The sequence below is a fragment of the Megalops cyprinoides genome, chromosome 19 (genome assembly GCF_013368585.1).
Source record: "Megalops cyprinoides isolate fMegCyp1 chromosome 19, fMegCyp1.pri, whole genome shotgun sequence".
NCBI classification, from domain to species: domain Eukaryota; kingdom Metazoa; phylum Chordata; class Actinopteri; order Elopiformes; family Megalopidae; genus Megalops; species Megalops cyprinoides.
This window is the reverse complement of record NC_050601.1, coordinates 29654489-29681062: the sequence shown is the minus strand read 5'-3', so window position 1 is coordinate 29681062 and position 26574 is coordinate 29654489. Positions and strand designations below refer to the sequence as shown.

General features: G+C 43.2%; 1 protein-coding gene across 4 annotated transcripts; it reads right to left on the bottom strand.

Annotated features, from left to right (window-relative positions):
- Nucleotides 1-15107: 15107 nt before the first annotated feature.
- Nucleotides 15108-25714, bottom strand: LOC118795164 (jupiter microtubule associated homolog 1-like). Of its 4 annotated transcripts, none has more exons than XM_036553547.1 (5): nucleotides 25525-25714; nucleotides 23322-23464; nucleotides 20695-20804; nucleotides 20302-20329; nucleotides 15108-15523 (listed from the first exon to the last, which is right to left on the bottom strand). In XM_036553547.1, exons 1-5 carry the CDS (start codon nucleotides 25578-25580, stop codon nucleotides 15381-15383), a joined length of 480 nt encoding a protein of 159 aa, XP_036409440.1. In that variant the 5' UTR covers nucleotides 25581-25714; the 3' UTR covers nucleotides 15108-15380. The 4 variants fall into 4 exon arrangements, with proteins under 4 accessions (XP_036409440.1, XP_036409441.1, XP_036409442.1 ...); XM_036553548.1 differs by having other exon boundaries at nucleotides 15108-15520; XM_036553549.1 differs by having other exon boundaries at nucleotides 20734-20804.
- Between the last annotated feature and the right edge of the window lie 860 nt (nucleotides 25715-26574).

Below are 26574 nucleotides of genomic sequence, written 5' to 3'. Positions count from 1 at the left end.
TCCAGTGGAAGGTCAGAAACGTGATCTGGAAGACCCCCAGAGTTAAAAAAACAAGATCCCCAGGGTCACCCACCACTCAGCAATGAGGTTCTAGTGGAAGGGCCGACATGTGATCTGGATGACCTCCAGCATCCAAAAACCGATTCACAGTGTCACCTACCACTCTGCATTGAGTTTCCAGTTGAAGGTCAGAAACACGATGTTGATGACCCCCAGAGTCATAAAACACTCTCCCTAGGGTCACCCATCTGTCATCACTGAGTTTCCAGTGGAAGGCCAGAAATGTTATGTGGAAGACCCCTCAGAGTCCAAAAACGTGATCATCAGGGTGACCCACCACTCAGCAATGAGTTTCCAGTGGAAGGTCAGAAACACGATGTTGATGTCCCCCAGAGTCATAAAACACTCTCCCTAGGGTCACCCATCTCTCATCACTGAGTTTCCAATGGAAGGCCAGAAATGTTATGTGGAAGACCCCTCAGAGTCCAAAAACTGATCATCAGGGTGACCCACCACTCAGCAATGAGTTTCCAGCGGCAGGGAAGAAACGTCATCTGGAAGTCCCCCAGAGTCCCAAAAAGCATTCCCTAAGGTCATCTATCTCTCAGCAGTGAGTTTCCAGTGGAAAACCAGAAACAGGATCAGAACGACCCCCAGACTACAAAAACACAATCCCTTGGGTCACCCATCACTCAGCAATGAGTTTCCAGTGGAAGGGCACAAACGCAACCTAGAAGAAACCCAGAGTTGAAAAACACGATCACCATGCTCACCCATTATTAAGCAATGAGTTTCCAGTGAAATACCAGAAAACTGATGTAGAAGATTGCAAAAACGTGATGCCAAGGTTCATCCACCACTCAGCAATTAGTATCCAGTGGAAGATCAGAAACACAATCTGGAAGAACCCCAGAGTCCAAAAACACAATCCCAAGGGTCACCCACCACTCAGCAATAAGTTTCCAGTGGAAGGCCAGAACCATGATGAGGAACACCACCAGAGTCCAAAAACTGATTCACAGTGTCACCCACCACTCAGCAATGAGTTTCCAGTGGAAGAACAGAAACTCTAACTGGAAGATCCCCAGAGTCAGAAAACACAATCTCCAGGATCACCCATCACTCAGCAATGTTTCCAGTGAAAGGCCATGAACGCAATCTGGAACACCCTCAGAGTCCCCAAACACGATCCCCAGGGACACCCAACACTCAGCAATGAGTTTCCATTTGGAAGTCCAGAAATGCGATATGGAAGAAACCCAGAGTCCAAAAAGTGTTTCCCAGGTTCAACTACCAATCAGCAATGCATTTCCAGTGGAAGGCCAGAAAATAGATGTGAGAGATCCCCAGAGTCCAAAAAAGTGGTCTCAAGGGTCCCCCACCACTCAGCAATCAACCCTGTGGAGTGTGTTTTTGGATTCTGGGGGTTTTTCATTTAGCATTTCTGATCTTCCACTGGAAATGGGTGACTCTGGGGTTCATCTTTTTGGACTATGGGGGTCTTCCAGATCGCATTTCTAGCCTTTGACTGGAAACTAATTGCTGTGTGGTGGGTGACACTGGGGAATACTTTTTCGGACTCTGGGGTTCTTCCAGATCACCTTTCTGGCCTTCCACTGGAAACGCATTGCTGAGTAGTCGGTGGCCCTGGGGATTGTTGTTTTGGAGTCTGAATGTCTTCCAGATCATGTTCCTGGCCATCCACTGGAAACTCATTTATAAGTCATGGGTGACCCTGGGGAACACTTTTTTGGACTCTGGGATCTTCCAGATCGCATTTCTGGCCTTTCCCTGGAATGTCATTGCTAAGTCATCGGTGACCCTGGGGAAAGTGTTTTTGGACTCTGGGGGGTCTTCCAGATAGTGTTTCCAACCTTTCATTGGAAACTCATTGCTGAGTGGTGGGTGATCATGGGTATCCTATTTTTGGACTCTGGGAGTGCACCTTTTCATGTTTCTTCCCATCCACTGGGAACTCATTGCTGAGTTGTTGGTCACACCGGGGATCACTTTTTTGGACCCTGGGGTTTGTCCAGATAGCATTTCTTGCATTCTACTGAAAACTCATTGCTGAGTGGTGGTCAACCTTGGGAATAGCTTTTTTGGGATCTGGGAGTCTTCCAGATTGTATTTCTGGCCTTCCACTGCAAACTCATCACTGAGTTTTTTCAAACACGAGATTTGCATTTTTGGACTCTGGGAGTATTCCCTGCAAATCAGTTTTTTGGACTCTGGGAGTATTCCAGATTCCGTTTGTGGACTTCCACTGAAAACTCAAAATTGATTGGTTGTCTTCAAGGAAATCATTTGTTTGGACTCTGGGAATGTTCCAGATTGTGATTCTGGCATTCTACTGGAAACTGATTCCTGAGTTGTGGTCAACCCTGAGAGGCGCTGATTTGAGCTCTGGGAGTCTTCCAGGTAAGTTCTTGGCCAGCCACTGCAAACCCATGACTGAGTTATTTTCAAACCTGGGAAATACTTTTTTGGACTCTGAGAGTCTCCCAGATCACATTTAAGGACTTCCACTGTAAATGCAAAATTGAGTGGCTTTCATCCCTGTAAATCAATTTTTTGGACTCTGGAACTTTTCCGGAACAAGCTTCTGCCCGTCCACTGCAATCTCATCACTGAGTTGTTTTCAAACCTGGGAAACAGTTTTTTGGACTCTGTGGGTGCTCCAGATTGCAATTCTGGATTTCCATTGTAAACTCATCACTGAGTTGTTTTCAAACCTGGGAATCACTTTTTTGGACTCTGGGAGTCTTCCAGATCGCATTTTTGCATTCCACTGCAAACTAATTACTGAGTCGTGGTCAAACCTGGGATTAGCTTTTTTTGGATGCTGGAAGTCTTCCAGATTGCATTTCTGGACTTCAACTGTAAACTCAAAAATGAGTTGTTCTCAAAAAGCAAGTCACAGAAATTACACGCCCATTTGACCACCCCCACCCCCAGAAGTTATTCAAGAAAAATCGCTTCCAGATGTTGGTTACAACCATTTCCGGTGGTCGTGGTTAGACAACCTAGGTACCGTTGGATGTGGAAGACTTGAAAATACCCACATGGGAATTGATTCGAAGTCTCTACCACCTTCAGAAAAAAAGTTATTTGAAAAAAAGCTGACCTGTTATTTTGCATTGTGGCGATTGAGATATTTTGTTATAAATCAGGTTCTGCAACAACAAACAGTCAGCACGTTGTCATTTTTTCACCAATGCAATACACTATAATGCAATTCTTGAGATATTTTGTTATAATTCTGGCACGCAAGAACCCAGACACTTGAAACGTTCAGGAAACGTGAAGGGGAAAAGGATACATCCACATGCCAAATTACACGCCCCTGGGACCACCACAAGATATTTGAAAATCGCTCACCGGTTATTTTGCATTGTGGTGACTTCCAGTTATCGCAGAAGGGTGGGGTGGTACCAATCGATCCGGCTTCCCCAGAAACTCCAATTCTCTGCAACCTTCTGATGAAAGCTATTCCAACATAACCGGTGTCGGGGTGGTTATCATCCTATGTCCTATGTATTAACTCTAACAATAATCCCAAAAAATGTCACCACAAACTCAGACGCAAAATAGTAGAAGTTATGAGCGATTCTAACCACTGAGAGATGGCTGCTAAAATCAGCAAAATAATAGACATCAGCGTCAGGGTCATAAAGTAAAAAAAAATTGATCAGATCGTTTTGTTTATTTGCTATCTCATTCTCTCTCTCTCTCTCCCTTGTTCACCAAAACTTCACTTCCGTGTTCTGTCTTTTTGCTGTTTTTCTATAGGGTACATAAACAAACTGGGGTGCACAAAATACAACTGAGGGGGCACAGCCCCCTCTTGCCCCCTTGTGGCGCCGGGTGCAGACACACTGGTCCTGTGTGCGCCTATTCGTTTTTTGGCCTGTTTTAAAATCCGACCACTTCTTCTTCAACTTCTTCTCCTCCACCATACGCACCTCTGGGGAAACTGCATTCATAGCAGTCACCACTCTGAGCAACTCCGCATTCTTCCGTCAAGTCTGGCTTCCAAAAAGGACATTTTTCTCCTCTCCACCTCATCAACCATCACCTCTATCTCTGTGTCCGAATAGTTTCTTTTCTTACGTCCTACCATTGATCCTCAACATCAATCATCAATCTTCTACGGCAAGTTGTACACAAAGATTGATACATATACAACTTTCTGTAGGAACACACGTACGCAGAATCCCATGATTTGTGTATGGAGGTTTTTCCGAGTTATCAAACACCATGTACACCTGATTGTCTTCATAAATCTGAGCGTAAATCAAATCAGCGTGAGATTATATGCACATGAACGTGCTTAACGTCCACTCCCACAATTGTTCTTAGACACACCTTTAATTAGTCAAATTAGCATATAAACATCCCAGGTAAATCTGAGTGAAATGCAGAGTATTGATGCTGAGGATCATTGCCCCCTCAGTTGTATTTTGTGCCCCCCCGTTTGTTTTATGTACCCTATAGAAAAATAGCAAAAACAACAGAAATATTGGAAACGTTGGAATACTCTTTGGATAGGACACGGAAGTGAAGTTTCGGTCAATGAGAGTGAGAGAGCTGCATAGCATGAGCATCAAGACAGACAAAACGATCTGATCATCTGAGAAACTACATGACCTGGCAACCTATTCCATGATAACTCTTTTTGTAAAATAATATTTCCTCAGTGCAGAACTTACCCTTAACTAGTTTCCATTCATGTCCTCTTGTTCTACAGACTGAACTCACCCTAAAAAATCTATTATAGTTAACATTATTGAGTCCTTTTATAAATTTAAAAACCTCCTCCTCTCGCTACGTCTAAATAGGGTAAGTAACTTGAGTCTTTCCTTGTAGCTTTTATATTACATGGCAGGAACTAATTTAGTTTCCCTTCTTTGAACTTTTTCAAGAACTTAAATATCTTTTTTACAGTGCAGTGCCCAGAACTGCACACAGTATTCCAAGTGAGGTCTGACTAAGGCATTGCATAATTTCAGTATAACCTCTTTAGATTTATACTCAATCCCAGCATCCTGTTGGCCTTTTTACTGCTACAGCACACTGCCTAGATCCTGTTAAGCTCGGGTCAACTATTACTCCCAAGTCTTTTTCCAATTGAGAACATTCTAGTTTTTTCCACCCATGAAGTAGTCTTGTCTAAGGTTCTTATTTCCCACATGCAAGACTTTACATTTATCTAAATTGAATGTCATCTGCCAGGTATCTGCCCACTTTTGGATGCTGTTTAGGTCTTCCTGTATTACCTTAGTTGATTCTATACTGTTGGCTAGACCCCCTAGTTTTGTATCATCTGCAAATTTTACTATTTTACTACTAACCTCTGCATCAGGATCATTTATGTATATAAGAAATAGCAAAGGCCCCAGCACCGATCCCTGCGGGACTCCACTTCGTACAGGACCCTGAGCTGATACAATTCTTCCCACAGTTACAGTCTGCTTTCTACTAGACAACCAACTTCAAACCCACTCGGTGATAGCTCCTGTAATTCCTGCAGATTTTGTTTTCAATATGAGCCTCTCGAGCGGAACTTTGTCAAATGCCTTTTGAAACTGCAATTGAAATGCCTTTCCAAATAGATAATTTCATAAGCTTGGTTTGAGTCCAAACATGCTGTAGCTTCCTCAGAGAAGTCCAGGAGGTTTGTTAAGCATGACCTCCCTCTGCGAAAACCATGTTGGCTATCATTTAAGACACCATTTTTTTCCAGGAATAATTCCAAATTATCCCTAATGATAGATTCCAGTATTTTGCATGCGATACAAGTTAAGCTGACAGGCCTGTAATTTCCTGGATCAGTCCGGTCACTTTTCTTGTAGATAGGTACTATACTGCCATGTTTCCAGTCATATGGCATTTCTCCAGTTTTAAGGGGTTGCTTAAAAATAATTCAATTCAATTCAATTCATTTTTATTTGTATAGCGCTTTTTACAACACAAGTTGTCACAAAGCAGCTTTACATTGTTCCCAGGCCTGAGACCCCTCAAGAGCAAGCCTAAGGCAACATTGGCAAGGAAAAACTTCTAATTTACAGGAGGAAACCTTGAGCAGAACCAGGCTCAGAGGGGGGGCCCATCTGCTTCTGACCGGCACTGGGCAGATACAGTTAAAGACAAGTTATACAAAGTACTTTAAGACATTTACGATTGATAGACAATAGTAGTTAACAGCAGAGTGATTATAAGAATGTCTTCTAGGATGTCCGGTTCTTGGAACGCAGTTGGCTTTGATGGGCAGGGCAGCGAGGTAGCAGGACTGGAAAACGGGATGAGACGCTTGGGCTACAGCTCCGGACAGGAGCCTGGAGCAGGGATAGGAAGCAAACAGAAAACAGTGGTTAGTGGATAATAAGAATGGCAGGGATGTAGAACAGAGGCAGGAGAAATAACTGTCAGAGGCTTGTAAACCACCTCTGCTAGCTCTCTGAGAACTCTTGGATATATTCCATCAAGGCCTGCTGCCTTACTTGGTTTAAGTTTTTGAAGTTTATCTAGTACTTCTGCATCATTTAAATCAATTTCCTCCATAAGTCTCTGAGAACTGACTGCACCTGAAGGCATATGCGAAAACACTTCACTAGTGAAGCTCTCCACAAAGTAACTGTTGTTTACCTTGACCTGACACAGCTTCCCAATTAATTGAAGGGTAATTGAAGTCCCCCATTACTATTGTCTCACCATCCTGACATGCTAGTTTGATGTTATCAAAGAGCATACTGTTGACACTGCTGTCTGAGGCTGGTGGCCTATAGCATACTCCAACATTCAGACCTTTTTCATTTTCCACCAATATTTTAATTCATATGTATTCACTGACACCAAGGGGCTCCATTCCTGGAATTTCCTGAATATTAAGATTATCCTTTACATAGAGAGCTATGCCTCCTCCTCTTCTATTGATTCTATCTTTTCTTATCTTTCTATCTTGTCTAACCCTACCCATCTCACTGTATAACCTCCCTGCCCCCCCAGACCCTAGTTTAAATAACCCTCTGCTACCCTAAGCATGTACCCCTCCAGTTCAGGTGTAACCCATCCCACTTATACAGGTCACCCCTGTTCCAAAAGGAGTCCCAGTGCCCCATAAACCTGTACCCCTCTTTCCTACACCAGGTTTGTAGCCACGTGTTAAACCTCCATATAAAGGATTGCTTCCCTTTGCTTGCACGTGGTACTGGTAGAATTCCAGAGAAGACTACCATGGAGGTTCTGTTATCTTCCCCACTAGCTCAATAAATCTTTCTTGCAGAACCCCGAACCTACCGTTTCCTATGTCATTGGCTCCAACATGGACCATGACCACTGGATCCTCCCCTGCTCTGGCCAAGAGCTTGTCTGCACTCTCCAGGAGGTCTCCAACCTGGGCACTAGGCCGGCAACAGACCATGCAAGACTCCTTGTCACGCGAACACACTATGTTATCTACTCCTCTAATGATTGAGTCCCCCACTATCACCCCCTCCCTTTTCTTGGAGGATGAGGCTGCCTGGGTGCCCTGGGGCTCTTCAGTCCTCCCACTCACAGGATAGTGGGCCAACTCGTCCTGCAGTGGCACGAAGCGGTTGGTCACCGCAATCTCTGGAGATGTCGCCCCTCTTGGAATTGTGCGCCCCTTTCTACGCCTACGCCCTAGTGTAACCCAGCTCTCTCGCCCAATCTGGTCTGTATCTTCCCCCCTACCCGACTTTGGTGAGCACACTATCTCCCTATTAGGCATACTAATCAGTTCCTGAAACTCTAACAATTCAGGATTACTGTGGAGTCCAGCTAGTTGGGCCTCAAGATTAAGAATCTTGTTCTCCAAGTGCTCAATGAGTCGGCAACAGTCGCAGATGAACTCTCACACAGTTTTGGCCACATTTTTTTCCCCTAACTGAACACGCTTTCCCTAAATAAAGATTTACTGCCGAGACAGAATTACCAGCTAAAAAGTGCTAAAAGCACCGAGGTGGCTCAGAACAGTCAAAGACAGAAATCAAGCACAAGAAATGCCACTTATTATATTATTATAGCCTAATTACAATAAAACTATGTTTACAGTTCAGCAGATGCACTAACACAACCAAAATTAGAATATCCTAAAATCTGACACTTAAGAACAGTAGAAAAAATTAAACAAGCGAACCGGCTAGCTAGCTAAACTACCCGACTAGCTAGCTAAAGTAGGGTGACCATACGTCCTCTTTTTCCTGGACATGACCTCGTTTTGGGACCTAAAACATGTGTCTCTAAACGAGGACGTGTCCAGGAAAAAGAGGACATATGGTCACCCAAGCTAAAGTATGCTGCTTAAATATTTAAAGATTTAAAGATTTGCTCCTGAGAGGGTGAAAAACCACAAAAAAATCTCTCGTTGGCTAGAATATGTGCCGAATTAGCTGCGTTTGCCAATGAGCTAACTCATTGGATAACGCTTTGACGGAGGAAAAAAGTGGAAAATTCCCTCTCTGTCCCCTAATGGCAATGAAAGATTCAACTTTAGGAGCAGATCAGACCGACCTTATTTAATAGCTAGGTGAATAGCCCCAATTTTTATTTTTATCGTATTGAATGTAATAGCACAAACACCACTCCACAAACACAGCACAAACACAGCAGGAACTCATCCAGGCTAGAGCAATCAAGCGAGCAAGAGCAAGAGCAATCAAGCCCCAGGAGAATCAGGATATAATATCTTCAGTACATACATCTAGCAACGAATGGAGACACAGAGGCGGTAGACCCATGAGCATGATTTCCTATATAGGGATGATGTTACACTGATCAAAGTGATTGTATTAAGAAAAATAAAAAAAAAAATATATATATATATATATATATATATAATATAAGAAGAATAATTTGCTAACCATATTTTCTAAATCCACATTTTCCAAGAAACGTACCAAGAGGCCCCAATTTTATAAAATTTTTTGAGCTTGCGCTTGCTACTCTATGTTAGTTTTTCCAGTGCTAAGCAGAGAGACAGATCTCTTATCCAATGACTAGTGGAAAGGCATGAAACATTTTACCAGTAGAGGACAATTAAATGTTTTGCATGAATTAAACAGATATCAGTTAATTTGGTTTCATGACTGGACAGGGAAAAATATTCAGGCAACAAGCCCAAAACACAGTTTGGGAGTAAGCAGGATAGGTTTAGAAATAATTTGGCAGATTAATCCTATAATTTCTTTCCACAATGTCTGGATCTTGCTACAATCCCAAACACAGTGGAATAGGGTTCCCTTATGGGCTTGACATTTAATACTAAGATCAGGAATGTTGAGATTAAATTTATTTATCTTCTTAGGAGTAATATAAGTTCTTATTATCCAGTTATACTGAGTCAGTTTGAATTTAGTATTGATTGAGATATCTTGGGTCCTGCACCTCAGGCTCCACTCCCAGTCCGAAAGCTCATACTGCAGATCTTCTAAGCTAAGGTGCATCCCTATCCGTAATACTGTTTAACACCTACAAAGCTACATACCTGTAAATATTTTAAAAAGTGAGATTGAGGGATATTATACTTTTCTTTGAGGTCATTAAATGACATAATGTCCATTGTATGAACCCCATGTCTTCCCTGGTTTGAAATCCACATTCCTCCAAATAGGAGTGAAGCAGGACAAAGCAGGAGCTTCTCCAAGTGCATTCTGTGCCTGATTCCATACAAGTAGAGTATTTTTAACAAAGGGGTTTGCAGTGAGTCTCCTCAGATTCCTGTAGGTATCGGAGTATAATGTAGGTATGCATCTAAGCCCAGTCCACCTGCAGCTAATGATTAAATTTTTACCCATAGCAAATATGGCAGTAAAGAGAACCAAGAAGAAATAGTCCCCAACTGGGCAGACCAGTAATAAGTTAGGCAACTGTAGGCCGCTTCTGTCATTTGGAAAATACAGCAAGGTCAAATGAAGCATAGGCTGCCTATTCTTCCAAATAAAATTAGAGAAAAGTTTCTTCATGTTAGTAAAGAACCCGGGGAGGGGGGTGGGGGTTGCAAGTGGAATAGAGCGAAACAAAAACAGAAATTTAGGAAGACTGTTCATTTTAATGATATTTATATGGCCTACCACGGAAATTGACAGAGAGATCCACCTATTTAGAGACTCGGTCACTTTCTCTGTAACTGGGCTGTAATTGGCTGGGGCTAACATATTAGACTGTGGAGTAATGACAATGCCAAGGTATGTAAATTCTTTGACTGTGTTGACAAAGGGATGGTGGATTAGCGGATGTAGCCTTCCTTGAGTATTAAGAAAAAGAATAGATGATTTGGATTTATTTACTCTCTACCCTGAGAATTTTCCAAATCTCTCAATTAATTTAGTTAGGGCTAGAATAGTATTACTAAGGTTGGTCAGAAAGAGAAGAGTATCATCTGTGTAGAGTGCTATTCAGTGTTCCAGTTCTGTTGTTTGGATAGCATCGGCAATTTGCCAGCAGCGGCATTCTGCCATTGGATTAGAGTATAAAGTTGTAACCCATCGTTGAAAATTATCAGCGAAACCAAACCAAGATTCTACCCTGTCAAATGCTCTTTCAGCATCAAGTGTTAGGAAACAGGTGTCTGTGACCTCTTCTTTTTCATGAATTATATTTAAGACCCTTCTAATGTTGTGGAATGCTTGTTGATTTTTTATAAATCCATTCTGATCTATTCCTATTAGAGTTGGGAGAAATTTTTCTAACCTTAAAGCTAGAATTTTAGCAATTAACTTAGCATCTGTGTTTAACAAAGAAATTGGTCTGTAAGATTCACATTTGAAGGGGGGCTTATCTGGTTTTAAGATCAAAGTGATTAATGCACTTCTTAATGTAGGCGGTAAACATCCATTTTGAAGGACTCCTTATACATCTCTTTCAAGGGGATTACCAGTTTCTCCTTAAATTGTTTATAAATATCAGTTAGAAGACCATCTGGGCCAGCAGCCTTTCCACCCTTAAAGTATGTTATGGCATCTATGATTTCACTTTCTTCGCACTGTGCTAGCTTAGCTTGTAGACTGCAGTGCGAAAAGAAGCAGCGTCTGACATCACGTGTCTTGGAGGAGGGCAAGGAGAATGGGACCCAACATTGACGATGACAAATTGGACATTCCAGAATTTGGGGAATTGGCCATTCCAAATTGGGGAGAAAATGGAAAATGGGAAAAAAAGAGAAGGGACTGATTGTCTAAAAATTCAGAAGAGTCAGATTTATATAGAGAGCGAAAGAATGTTGCGAATGTGTTATTTATTCCAAGAGGGTCTGCCGTTACATTCTCATTTTCTGCTTTCTGCTTCCACATTTTTTATTTGCCAGGTTAACAATTTTCCTGATTTTTCCCCATGTTCATAAAATGATTGCTTTAACCTTATTAAGCTATTTTCAGCCTTGGCAGCAGAAAGGCACTGTATTTAGCCTTACATGTTAGAAGTTCTTCGTGGGTAGTGTTTGATGTATCTAAATACGCCGCCCTCACTAACCGTTTAACTTTCTTTTCCAAGTCTTGCAATTCCGAATTAAATTTCTTAGATCTTGAGCTAGTGTAACAAATTATCTCTCCTCTAATATAGACTTTGAATGCCTTCCATCTTGTCAAGACAAAAGTCTCATCTTTCTTTGTTGTGAAACAAAGGTCTATGTATTCTAAAAAACTAGGATCATAAAGCCATTTAGGGTGTAAATGCCATCTTTGCAGTTCTTTTGTCATGTCTGAGTAATTGTAAATGAGAGACACTGGTCAGTGGTCTGAAATAATGATGGGGTCATACATACAATCCATCACCATGGGAAACAAATAATTAGAGGTTAAGAAAAAGTCAATCTGAATAGCCTGTTGTTACTGAGGAGTAGCATGAATATTCTCTGTTAGTTGATGTGACAGAGTGCTGTCACTACGGTTGTGTATGTGCTCTGACTGCCATACCAGCGAGCCTGGCTCTTTGGTGTCGCGGTCAAAGTGCAGCTTGGTATCCTGTAGACCTGGGTTCGAGGCTGGGTGGGGTTGACTGCTCTTGACCTTCACTACAAATTGCGTCAGCGTGGGATGGCTTGCCGTGAGGCCAACGGAGGCATGCCAGTATGTGAGCCATATGAGGGACCCCCAGGTTAGGTTGACCCTGGTGTGAGGGACCCCAGAGATGGGTGAAGCACCAGTGAAAGGGGCACCCTGGGATGGGAGAAGTATGGTGGGGGAATGTGCAAGGGATGCCTTGGTACATGAAGCACATGGGTGAGCTTCCCGAAGAGGAGGGCAGCCTGGCTCTTTGGTGTCACGGTCAAAGCTGCAGTTTGATATCCTGTAGACCTAGGTTCAAGGCCGGGTGGGGTGACTGCTACAGACTGCTCACTTTTGCTACAGTTGGGTATAATCTCCTCCAGAGGTCAAACAAGTTAAGTTCTTTCATGAGGTAATGAAGTATTTCCTGCTTTGCACGTGGGAGGTGTCTATACCTGATGATCTGTCAAGGTCAGGTGAAAGTGTACAATTGAAGTCCCCTGCAATCAATAATTTCCCCTGAAATTAGGCCAAAAGTAAGAACAAGTTTTCAAAAAAGCCAGGGCAGTCATTACTAGGTCCATATAAGTTAGTAGTTTATAAAATTTTAATTTTCTCACTTTAACAGTGATCCTTGAATAATTAGACATTGGCCTGCTGGGTCTGGAATTCCGTTTGATATGTGAAAAGGAAAAGATTTGTGTATCAAAACCAGGACTCCTCTGGAGCTGGAGGAAAATAATGCTGAAAAAACTTGACCGCGCCAGGGCCTCCGTATGGGTGATGTATCATTAGATGACATGTGGCTTTCTTGTAGAAAAATCACAATCAAATGAAGTTGTTTAATTCTCGTCATGACCTGTTTCATTTTTGTCAGTTTCCCTAATCCTCTCACATTCCATGATGAAACACCCATCCATAATAATGTTTTAATGTTTAGTGTATGTAAATCTACCCTCGGGTCACCATACCGTCTCCCAGCTAGTTCTCAAAAAGAAAAGTACTTAAAGTGCTGCTTGATATAGTGTCTACTAAACAAGCCCTAGGAACAAAAGACAGTAAGAAAGATGAGATGTTTCCCCTTACGCTGACTCCCTGAACTTGCCAGTGCGTATCCCTTCCTCCCCCACAACTAGACAGAACATAGTGCCACACTGATCCTATCATGAGGAGCAGTTTGCTATAGCGCATACGTATACACTCTCTTTGCTCCCACATACACTGGCAATAACGTACAGAACATACTTGTAAAATAGTCAACATCAAAACAGAACTAGTCTCAAACATGTTAAATGCATAGGTCTCACATATATCAGAATTTCTGTAGCCTAAGTCTGAATATTGTCTAAACAAAAATAGCAGTGTCTTTCCCCGAATCCCTAAAGTAGCTAACATTATCAGCGAAATGGAGCTAGACAGATGGCTAGCTAGCTAGTCAGCCCGCCCAAGGCACACAGTAGTATTGCCCTAGTGAGCCGACCAGCCAGCCACCAGTGTTATACTGAGGTGACTAGGGTTAGCCAATGAAACACACAAATGTCCAGTTATATGATCTAGGCTAGCTTAATCAGACAGAAGAACAAAAAAATTTTCGTGACATTATGGCACAGTCGGGTACCTTATTATATCCACAGTGATTTAGTAATTCAGCCATTATGGCTAGCCAGCTATCATGTATCAGTCTTTGCCAGTAATGGTACCAATAAAGGATGAGATGTCTGCCAGGTCATCGAAGATGTGGTTTCGACCTTCGTGGGTGACTCGAAGCTTGGCTGGGTTAACTATTCCATACTGGATGTTCAAGGCTTTCAATTGCTGCTTCACCTCACAGTATCTCCTCCTCTTGACATGCATCTCTTTGACAATGTCTTGAAAGAACTTCACTTCTTGTTCATCACACAACACCTTCCCTTTAGCTTGGGCCACCTTCATCACTCCGTCCTTATCTCTAGAATTAAGGAAGTGCATGAGGAGTACCTTGGCCGAGTTACGATTTTGTCGGCCCTGAATACAGTGAGCCCTCTCAATGATGATCAGGTTTGGGAGAGACTCCGAGAGCCTCCGGTAGCCACTGCTCCAAGAAGGCTGCTGCATCAGGCCCCTCAGCACCTTCTGGAAGGATGACAAGGCGTAGATTATTATGGCAGCTTCGGTTCTCCTGATCCTTTAGTTTGAAGTTGAGTGTCTCCACCTTCTGCTGGAGGGTTACCACTGTGCCCTGTAGAGAGAAGACTTGGTCCTCCATGTCGCTAATGCATTAGGCTTCTGAAAGTCTACTTGAAACCCATTTAACGTCTTGTATGGCAGATGGAATTCCCGTGAATTTCGAGAAGAGATCCTCTCTCATTCTAGCGATGATGTCATGATGTCCTCTTGTGAGTTGTATTAGCACTATGCCTTCAGTTAGCATGTCCGAGGAGGATTGACTAGCAGTCTCCGAGTTGTATTTCAGTTTGCGTTGTAGGCTGTCCCGGCTTCTTTTTTGTTGTGCAAGATGTCATTTTTGTTGCATGCAATATTACGTAGACCAAATAAAGATTTCTGACTGATTTAAAAGTGATGACTATTCAAAGTAAAGTAAAATGTCGAATGCAGTGGGAGAAAATGTTAACGCATGTGCTTAGCTCATTGCCATGTTGCGACACCAAAACAAAATCCCCAAAAATATTTGCTATCTGTAAGCCTAAATGGTTTGCCAGCTTTAGCTAGATAACTTGCCGATCAATGATTTAACAACATCCCTATGTGACATCTGTTCAATTGAACATCTAAATTGAACCTTTGTGGAATTTCACAAATTCAAAACCCAAAAGTTTTGTAAAGGAAACATGAACATAAATGGTCGCAGGGTATTGTCTACCCAGAACACTATTCACATGGTCAATGACGGACATACATTATTCCTCATCATATCATCTCATTAAGCCCCTCCCAGACATTGTCACACCAAGGATCACAATCATTACTGCCACTCTTCACCAGAATTCCTTTTTAAACTTTCTTAAGACAGCAAATTATGTTTCAGCTGTTAATGAAAAGTAATACACTAACCTATGATAAAAACACAACAAAAACAAGTTCATATCAATCTTTATTGTACTTACAAATTCACGCATCAAACCTTTTACCATTTACATTTGGGAGGGGTGGATGACAGACAGGGTAAATGTCATGCCTTTTCCAGCAGGCCAGATGCGCTACAGAATGGACTGAAAGGGAGCAGATACATAAAGTGCTTCTGTTGACATTTTTGGTGGGGGTGGGGGGGCATGAAAAACCAAACCGAAAAAAAAAGGGAGGACTCCATGGCTCACAGAGAAGGGGACAGGGAGAGGGGGCTCTTAAAAATAATGAAATAGTTCAAGGAAAGCCAGCTCAACCCAGGACCAAACTGGACTTCCCCCCTGGAGGGTTTCTTCGGCTGGTGGGTGCCAGGGCTGGTACTGTGGGCGCTGAGGGCTGTGGCACCTCCTCCTGGCAGCACTCTGGCATGGTCTCCTCCTCCTCCGCATTCTCTGCTTGCACAGGACAAGACAGGAAAGACACTAGCCCCTGTCCAACATCTCTACTGCCACACAGGTGCTGCAAAACTTCATTCTACTCCTTACCTTCCGTGTTAAGTAGTTTTACAGCTCAGAATTTCTAACTCCCCTCCTATGCTTTCACACACCCCTTTAATTCACCTTTAATGCAACTGTGATTTATAACTCCCCTCAGGTGTGGTTTCATCCTCCATATACTTCTAGGTGACACTGGAGGCACCAGAATGAAACTATATTATGTTGACACCAGGTGTACTCCCTCTGTTCCTACATTCTCCAGAATGCACTGTCTGGCCCTTTCTGCTAATAAGGTCACATGCTGCCAAAAGGGATGGAAACTAAAATTCCACAGAGCTAGACAAACTGGCTTGCTGTACAAAGAATAGCGTACCGAGGTGGCTGCATTACACTGGTGTCGGAAGTGAAATTCCCTGTTTATTTTAGTCAGATAAATTTTTTAAAATGCACTTTTAAAGTACTTCCAGTGATTTATGGCTTACCATAGATTTCCGGATTATATACTGTGATCCCAACTTGCAACTTGTATTTATTTTAATTGTTTCAAGCTAAATTTTATGTAATTAAATTTTTTATCTTATATGCTAGTACAACCATGTTCTAAAAACTACACATCCCATGAAACTACAGAGCTTTCTCATTCCCGCTCTCCAGCCTTGCTAGCTAGAGTGTGGCTAATCATCGCTATCAGCTGCTATTGCTATAGCAGCTAACTTGCAAGCTCATCATTAGCAGCAATGGTGTTGCATAGCTGTATTCTCCTCTTCTTTAAGGATGAGACTCGAAGTTTTCAAAGGGGCGAAAACCATTATAAATCAGGGCATGTGGAGGAATTCAGTTGTTTGAGGGCCATATCACCAGTTTTTTCACGGCAAGCACGAGGGATAGACCTACAGGGTGTCAATGAGTATAGGCCACATAGGTTAGGTAGCATAGCTAACCAGCTAGCTAGCAAAGTCAGGTTACCACATCACCCATCAAGCTTGCTAAGTGGACTGATTGTTAGCCCACAATTTTGAATAATGAAAAAGCTTTTGAGACATATCTATAGAGTCAGAAACTCCTGGATGTTTAAGCAAAACGATAGCAGTTGTTCACATCTGTACGTTGGCTGCAGTTGTTCACATCTGTACGTTGGCTGCAGTCCGGGACAAAGCCCTGAGCCATTTTATAACCATTACGGTTGTTTTTTACCTGAACCATTTTATAACCATTACGGTTGTTTTTTACCTAGCTAACTACCAACTGTTGTCATCTTTGCTACTGTGTCTTCCACTAGCAAACCTAGCTGGGTTCAGAGCCAACAGTTTTCTAAACCGAAGATTCCAGAATGCCCGGATGAGATGGTATCCCATTTGTCAGGACATTCCCCCCGCATTGCTCTATTGGATATGCCGTTCAAAAAGTGGACTACAAAATGAACTACAAGTCTTAAATCTTAACATTTTCGGAAAATATCAAAACATTTGATGAGTCCAAATATATCCTCACACCGAATAGGTTAATTCAGGAAATTCCCAGCTCCTGAAGTGAATCCGAACTTGAGTAAAGATGGATAGTGTGCGAAGCCCATTGTAATTTTCCATAGGGAATTTACTTCCGATACCAGCAAAGAACCAGTGATGAAGTACCCACCTCGGTACTCTACAGTCAATATGATATTGTAACAATAACGTTAGACGGAATAAATGTTGATGCTGAAAGTTAATTATCCTCCAAAGACAGACTTTTGCTGCAATGCATTGTTGGCTTTGTCTTAGCCTTAATGGGGTTACAAAACCAGGAGGGGATTTCTTACATTTGTAAAAACAAATGACATGCTTTTCACTATGGATACTCACAACAGCAAAGGTAAGGAACAATTATTACATTGAAAACTGTGGCATCTTCCTTTAAAACAAGGCAACAGTAAAAAGGACGTACTTTAAGAAACTGCCATTCATAATAAGATAAAAATGTGACTAATAGTGTCAGGAGACAGTTTATAATGAAGTATGCTGACATCACTAGTTATCAGACTGTGCTGCAGACTGAACTCACTACTGGGAAAAAGGCCCAGGGCAAGAGGTAAAGGGAAGGCAAGAATGTTCCACATTTTGTTTCAAAATTTCCCCATCTCCACTAGTGTTGGGAAAATGTGAATGCTGTCTTAGGCTATGTGCTCTTACCAAAAAGTAAAGTATTTCTCTAAAACATTTTAACCTTGTAGGTTGTATATGTTTAGAGAAATATTTCCACCAGAGGAGCTGGGTTAAAGATCTAGATGCCTGAAGCTGTGGTGATGGTACTCTCAAGGTAGGCTTCTAAATGTCTGTGCTTACCTTCACGTAAGCTTGCTTTCCTTCTCATGCAACCAAAATAAACTGGCCTTTAAAACTCAAAAAAATGATATATAAACAACACATGTAGAAAGGCATAAATGTATAGTCTCTCTAAAAAGGCAGAACACACTTCTGGGAGACTACCAGTGTTGTAAGCCTGTCATTCTTTCCTTAATGCTGGTCATGCACTCCTGCTTAAAGGCAGGACAGACTCATGTTAGTACATTTCCATGGAAACCCTGTCACATTACTACCCTGACTCTGATAATGATAACAATGGCAATACTGACTATAGCAGTGGCATCATGTTATTGATGAAATTGATTCTTTACCATGCTTAATGTGTCTTACAGGCTGTCAATGGGCGTTTCTTTACCCTGCTTACTGTGCCTTACGTGCTGTTAGGGCTGGGCGTTATGGCCTATAAATAATACTGTTTTTTGGCTATATCGCGATACACGATATATATCACAATATTTTTAAATCTCCTAAAGCAATTCATAAATGCTCAATTTAACCCTTTGATGCATACAATCACACCAGTATGATGATTCTAATAGTCCCTGCAACATATATCTGCATTAAAACATTCTTGTTTATATTCATTAGTGGTTTCTGCATGCAAAGAGGGGGAAATCACAACCAAGTTAAACAAAACAGCATCTTGTTGCATATTTTGCAGATAACCGTTGCTTGATCAACATCTTTCTTGCGATACCAGGGCTCCAGACTAACTTTTCCACTAGTAGCACTAGTGGTACTAACTTTCTCAGTTGGTCGCACCAGCACATGATTTTGTCACACCCTTTTTTTTTAAGGTACAGCATGGTATTATTCTGCAATGAACAGGACAGCCCCTGCCTACCTCCAAGAACTCATCCAACCCTACACACCAGCCCGACCCCTGCGCTCAGCAGCAACTGGACGCCTCACTCCTTGCATGGTCAAGGCAGGAGGTGCTCGTTCTGCCAGACATCGGCGTTTCACCTACGTCGCTCCCCAGTGGCGGAACGAACTCCCTGTCCCGCTACGGACAGCTCCTTCACCCCATTCCTTCAGACGGGGCCTGAAGACGCACCTCTTCCGACTCTACCTGGACTGACCCAGCACACAATTGCTGCCCCCCCCCCTCCCCCCAATCAGTGCTGTCGTAAATTGCTGTGCTTTTTAAATTGTTTCTTGTTGCCGCCTTTACCCGGACGCTCATTGCGCCATTTGAAGTTGTTGAAGTTTGCTATTTGAAGGTGTATCGTATTAGTTGCCCTATAGGCTGTAATTGTACAAATCTGATAGTTCTCAGCTGAGAGCAAGGTCTGGTTGAGGACACAGTACTGTCTCATTGTGGAACTGTACACATCCTGTCCCCGTACTGTCGCTATACTTACTGTATGCACTTTTGTAAGTCGCTTTGGATAAAAGCGTCTGCTAAATAAATAAATGTAAATGTATTAATCAATGACCTTGCATGCTGATTAATAGTTGTCTTAATTTGCATACCCTAGTTTTGCATTGATGTAAAGATTGACAGTGACTCGAGACTTGATATTTGCAAAATATTGTAATTTGAACATTAGGTTTCCCTCGTACCGCAATCACGGGTACTGCGTTAGCCATTGTGGTTGAAAGTAGTATTTCTTCTTCAGGGCTCTCCCTTCCTGCACCTGCACTCTCATCATCAGTTGTGTCTGAGTCGGGACCTCTCGTTGGCTCTCCCTCTCCACCAGCCTTAATGAGCCGACTGAGCCAGTGAAGAAGAAAAAGTACTACTTTCAACCACAATGGCTAATGCAGTACCCGTGCTGGAGGGACACCAAAACAGCATAATCAACATGCACTCGCATGAATGCGACCATGTGAAATTTTAACTCGCACACTCTCAAAAAATGGTCACATATGCGACCATTTTGGTTGCAGTCTGGAGCCATGGATACCCAAACCACTGCCAGACAATGGATGCAGTGCTGTTTCTTTTCGGAACCAATTCATCCGCCTCCATCGTCTATTATTGTTTCCGAACTCAGCACGTATAAACTTGCTTTGGCGCTTCACTTCTTTCGCTCTCTCCAAGCTCTTTCCCCGTTCCCTCCAGATACAAAAACACACGTCTCACCTATATACGTCACACACACTCGCCCAGGAGAGTGGTCTGGATGGGCGGGCGAGTGTGTGTGACGTATGTATGTGAGTTTTTTTTTTTTGTGTCTGTGAGAGGGAGAGAGCCATAGGAGAGAGTGAGAGAAGTGAAACGCCAAAGCGAGCCTCATGCCAGCGGCTTAAAAAAATGTGACAATTTGTACTCAATGTTCACGATATGGTCATTTACTACATCCCTTGTAGAACAAGCCGCGATACATCGAGTATATTCGATATATTGCCCACCCCTACGTGCTGTCAGTGTAGAGATTTGTTACTCACCAGCATTCCCTTGTTCATTTTCCCCAACCTGCAAAATAGAATCAGGTGCATTACATTTCACGCGTTACATTCTACAGTTAAGAATACGGGCAAAGTTTAAAAATGTCCTCACTTCTTGAATGATTCATTCACCCACACCTGATTTAGACACCGGTGATCTGTGTCTCCTTACTCCTGCTCATTGTCACTCAGAGGCTCAAAACTGGTTTTAGAGGATAGAGTATGTGTAAATTTATACACTTACTGAGTGAACACAACCTCTTCTTCATAGCAATGTAGCCAAGGCTAACTCCGTAACCAGAACACTGGGCTCAAGCCCTTGGGAAAGGGGACCAAATCTGAGCTACTCTGGTAAATGCATCCACTCATGTAAATGTCATCATGGATATGCACCCCTGTGGTGGCCTCCTCAGACACCGAGTTGTTCAATACCATGGGCTGGGGGTGGCACCGTCTCAGAGGCGCAGATGGCTCTCCACACAGCACCCCCGTGGGCTTCCCACCTGTAGGAGATGACACAGATAAACCCATACATTAATTCACATGGGACACGCTGAAGTATGAAGGAGAGATTCAACCATGACAACCCTGAGTCGTGAATCCGCTCCAGGCAAGTGGGGAGTGCCGTGAATGCCAAAGCCAATGCCACACCCTTGCCTGAAACAGGCCAGCTCCACAGCTGCTTGTGGGGAATGTTTCAGCAGGCCATGCTTATCCAGCTCATCTAGTGGAGACAATGCGCCTTCACACAAAAAGGCTACACATACACTCATTAATGGCATTGAGAAGAGCTGTTGCTGTTGCTCAAACAATGCCATCCTCACAACAGAGAGACTGAACAACACTCTCACACAGTCTGTGGAGTAGGGGGTAGTTGCAGCTTCGGGGGCAGTGTGGTCCACGCTTGGCTGCGAGCAGCTGCTCTGGTGAGGACAGGACTTGTCTTCCTAATAAGGCCCTTTGGGAAGGAGAGAGCAGCATGCTGAACACAGCTGAACACTGCCTGTTTGCCCTGTGATTCACCTACTCAGGCTTTTCACATAGGGAACAAATGGCAGCTGCCCTCTGACCCCATGGTCTGCAGTGATCCTGATCTGCCGAAATAAACGCTGTGCAGTGCAGCACATAAAATAGCCTTTCTAAAGCACCTCCATGCTGTGCAGGCAATGTCATACAAGCACTTCTAACACTTTGACTCCACTGCTACCTGGCTGAGAGTTTCACTGCCTCCTTAACCTGGAGATCACCCTGAAAACTCCGCCACCTGAGGCACATTTTGTCACAGAGGCTAATGTTCAATTGGACAAGTTTATTGACCATAGCAGGGATTTAACCGACCTGCCCATTTCCTTGTTTTGCTGTGTGCTGACAGTGACACAGCTCTACCCACTTCCTGTCTGAAAGCAGGGATCAGTCCACTGAGCAGCGGGACATGTGGTCAAACAGCAGGACCCACAATCCACACCAACCAGGGATTTTCTTCATAGTGGCTACCCACCAACCCCCATGCATGCAGTGAGCTCGTGGACCCACCCTGGCGTTTGGGAAACCTGTGAATTGAAAATGCTATGCTAACCGCACTTTATCAACCAACAGTCCAACTTGCCAAATGTAAGTGTTACACTGATAAAAAGTAAGGTATGTCATGATCTTAAACATGCAAAAGAGCCCGTGTGGCAGCAATGCAGCTGGACTGAAGCTACTGGAAATCCGCCGTATGACCTGGTAAAGAGAAATTACCCATTGCAAAGCTGTCTGGCCTGGCACAGCCATCACCAGTGAACCAGTGGACCAGTAAAGCCGACAGGGGCCAAGTCAAACACGCAGAAGCAGAGTTCTTCATGTGTCTAAAGGCTGGCATTTTACAGCGACGATGGGCAGATTCCACTCAGTAAGAAGTAAAACCTGGAAATGCTCTAAGCACCAGGAGTACCGTTTCCACCCCAGGTTTCCCATCTAGGCTGGGTTTTCCTCAAGTGGGTATTAGGGCTGGCCCTCGGCGCAAGCCGTGCAGGTAGACACCTAGGCCACCACCCGTCACCAGGCGCACCAGGGGTATTGTTTCTATTATTTGGTAAAGCAGTTGTGTGCCCCACCCCCACATTTTCCTAGTTACCAGGGCTGCCTAGACAACACAGCTTGCTGGTTGGAGTGGAGGGCAAACCACTAACTCAGTATTGTCCACCCCAAACTCTACATGCACTATAAACTCCACTACCCACAGCTCTACATCCAAAAGGGAGAATCACAAAAAAATACAAGCGCATTACTTGTGAAAGAACTGATTCCATTTGCGTACAAGTCCTCGGGAGAACAGCCATTCTCTATGGAACAAATCCTGAAATCCTTGTGAGGGAGAAGCGCACTGTACTCAGCCAATTCAGGCTGGGATCAAATAACAGCTGACTGAAGTTGAGAATGTGAAAACCGCTCTTTGAGGAAGGGAGGTAGCCATCAGACATGGGAGAGCAGGATCAGCAGTGAAGCAGCAGCATGAGCAAGTCCAGGCCTTACTACAGAGCATGGAGCGGTGGGATGCTGTGTGGCCAGCGGGTTAATTTTTACTCACCTCTTTACTGTTTAAAGTCATTTACACAAACTCAGCTGGTGCTTCAGGAGTGCCTAATGGTAAAGGACCTCAAAAAACCTGAGGGCTCAAAAGACTCTGGTCTTTGACTTGCTCATTTAGACTGATAAGCAAAAAATAATATGACTTTGCACACAATTAAGGGACTTTAACCTGTCTAGGACTAACTGAAAGTAAATTCCACCAGTCCTCATCAGCTGCACCAGCTATCACCAAAATATCTCCTGGATTAAATAAAATAATAGTCACAAACTGCCAGCAAGAAGCCTAAGTTACTTCGCATAGTAAAACGCATGACTAATCCCTGTCCACAGGGAATTTCAGTCCTGTGGCATGAACATATTGCCTCTATATCCATCCAGCAGGATAAAACCTTCAGCTTCATTGACAAAGATGGACTGAATTCAGGGAAAATGGGTGTTAGAGTAGATACCGGGAGGGTTGTTCCTCCGATGGGCGTGGGGATCATCTGGCTCAGCAAAGATGTTGGAGGCGGTTCTGTTCTTGCGGGCCGGGGGCTTCTCCTCATCTGTGCCAAAGGATATGTTGGAGTTTCCGCCCGGAGGTCGCAGCACCCTGTGAATACCGACACTCAGTGGAGGATAATCTCATATACACGCACATACATACTCAGACAAAGGCTCACATATAAAATCAGCACCATAGACGCAAGTGGTCCGCGTTATTGTCGATAAAGACGCCTTACTGCACACAACTCTGTATTCATCTCTGACCGGGGAACCTCCACCCCCAGTGCCCCTCAGTCGTTGACAAATGCACCCAATCTCGCCTCTCAGGAGTTGCTTACAGCCCAGTGCCACATAATTTACAACACAACTGCGCTGTCCATAAAATAATTCTGAAGCATTGTTAGAAGAAACAGCAAGCCACTGAATAAACGTCAGGGCATTTTCAATGCATTTTGTGGGGAATATAAACACAACAAGGAACATCTGTAAGCACTGGCACGCAGAATATTGCAACAACCCGGACACGCTGAATGTCAAATAACAAACGAAAGCATTTGAAAAATTAGTCGCAGCAACTCCACAAACCATTAGTGATTAACTGAAGCACATGTTTTCAGTATTACAGACACTCTGTAGAGCTTAGAAAATGGGTGTAATCGCACAGCGATTCGGCGACCGCTCCCGCCCCTCCTCCCCCCGTCAGCTCTATGGCAATGCTGGGCTCCACCAGCTGACACCAAGCAGCTGTTCCATTGAGATCTTCGATTCCTTCGCTCCGTAGGACCACAAGAATAATAATTAAAAAAAACAACAGGAGACATAAAGGCATGGATCTGAAAGCACCGTCTTGTAAACGGCGATGTCTGCCACGGACGGGTAATCTCAATGCTTAAACCAGACTTAACCTTCTGATCGGATGAGCTCATGCTTTTCCAAGCAGGCGGTGGTGAGAAAATTCTCTTTTAAACCACCCCGCCCTACAGTCAAACGGCAAATAATTACAGTATTGTGTCACGATTTTAAAATGTGGAAAAGCTAGACGGCAACTGCCTGGTAAGGACAGGCTGTCGTTAGCTATTCATTATGCCATCGGCTAATTGGCAACGAAATTATTCGCATCGCATTATTCGCAAAATGACTGATTAACGGACGTGCGCGCTTAAGTTATTAGTCACCGAGCAAGTCAGCAGCACAGATGGAGTGGACAGTTAAGATCACTAGCTATCTTATCAGCTACACTCTTGCCTGCTCATTTTAGTCCAAAAGCCCCCACCCCTACAAAAAGACGCATCCGCTATTGAGCTAACGACCAAGAGAAAGAACTTGATTTGTGCTACCTAGGAATCTGTCAGCTGGTTTATGGTAGACGTCTAACTAGCCAACTGAAGATTTCCAAAAAAGGTTTTACTTTCAACGGGGGCTACATTTAGTACATAATATGCAGCATGTTGTGCTGTAGCTCCACTGAACTAAAACAGAAGCCAGCTAGCAAAGTTGGGAAACGAAAAAATGTGACGTGGCTAAACTATTTAGCTTTCAGGAAAGCTGCATCAGAATACAATGAGTTACCGAGTTAGCTTACTGGTTGGTGATGCGGAATCAATAAGCGCCAGGCGACTTTAATTTAGCCAATTCTCACAATAAGCAAAGGCCTTTAGTTATCCACTTAGCAAGCTTTTCAAAAACCGGCCTCAAACAAGAACTTCGCTGAAATCACAGCAGCTAACGTTATCTAGCTTAAACTAATCGACTCCCAAGTCCCTGGCGTTGCTCGCTAATTAACTTGCAGCTACACCCATAAGCAGTGTAGCTAACCAAGTAATAGAGGCTTCTCAGAGCTAGGTAGTACACGGCTGAAATCTAGCATTAATCACAGCAGCAAGCCTGTTCGTATTAGCCATCTATTCTGCTTCAGAAATGCAGATTTCCGGCATACAGCATTATGTGAGCCAGCTGGCCGACCAGCGACAAAAATAGGGAAGTTTGCCAGCGAGCCAGCATCTTAGCAAACTAGCGAGACACCCCACCGTCAAAATTGTTCTGGTTAGTTTTAAATCAGTGGCTTGCTAGATAGATGGACCATACGCCCCCCATTAGCCTGCTGGATGAGTGGGGTCCATTTTCTTTTGTTTGTCCGCGGATATTTGACTCTGGTGGTCCATTTACCTGGAGCTATTTTTTGCACTCGGGTCCATCCCCTGGAAAGTGGTGGTCGTCGTCATTTCGCAATGTAATGTAATTACCACGCTGTAATAACGGCAATTCTTAAGCGGCAACCTAGCAAAATCCTTTCTTCCCCTCACCGCCACATCGACTCCACCCGTCTTAGGCTGAATTGAAGTCCTAGTAAGAGGATGTCGGTTGCACGAGTTTATTCCCACCCACATGACACAGCCCGTAGGAGTTACACAACATTTCGGTTGGCCAATGGCGCATATATGTCCTGTATCTGATTGGAAAAGCAAACTGCCACTTTAATGTCAATCGTCTTTTGCAGACTTCTTCATGGATCGATTTTGAAGAAATCAGTCTCCACCCCAAATAAAGCGCACATCTTTCAGTTACGGTAGCTATTTTCACTTCCAAATAGTATGAGCATAGCTAGCAACTAGTAATTGGTTATCTGTTTTTGTATCGATGAAATACCGTGTTTTGCCGTATCTTATATTGTCTAGAAATGATGAATTTTGGGGAATGTTAATAATTAAGAATATCCAAATCAGAGATAGGATCAATTCAGTTAATTCAGGAAATGAACTGAAATTCAATTCATAAATTAAAAATTTTAATTTAAAGTCAATTTAAAGTCATGCATTGCCTTCCAGTTTATTCCCTGAATTGACTGAATCAAACTGAAATTGACCCTAACACTGATCGAAATGTATTACAACAGTTTTACCCCCCTGGATATGTATTATTATTTGCACTCATTTGATTTGTATGCAATTAAAAGATACAATCAGTATGCAGGAGATGGTGAACAAACAGCATATGCAATGTGTAACTACAAATGGTATTTTAGCTTCATAGAAACACACAATGATGGTTCTTTGAGACTGAATGGCTTTGGTGCATCTGGGTTGCACACACAATAGACCCACTATCCTCACATCACTCTACAATTATTTCCTCTGATTTCTTTCTACTAATCATCTTTACCCTCTTGTAACAGCCTGCTGGAATAAGACTGCCTTCTTGCCCTTTGTTTCTACAGTG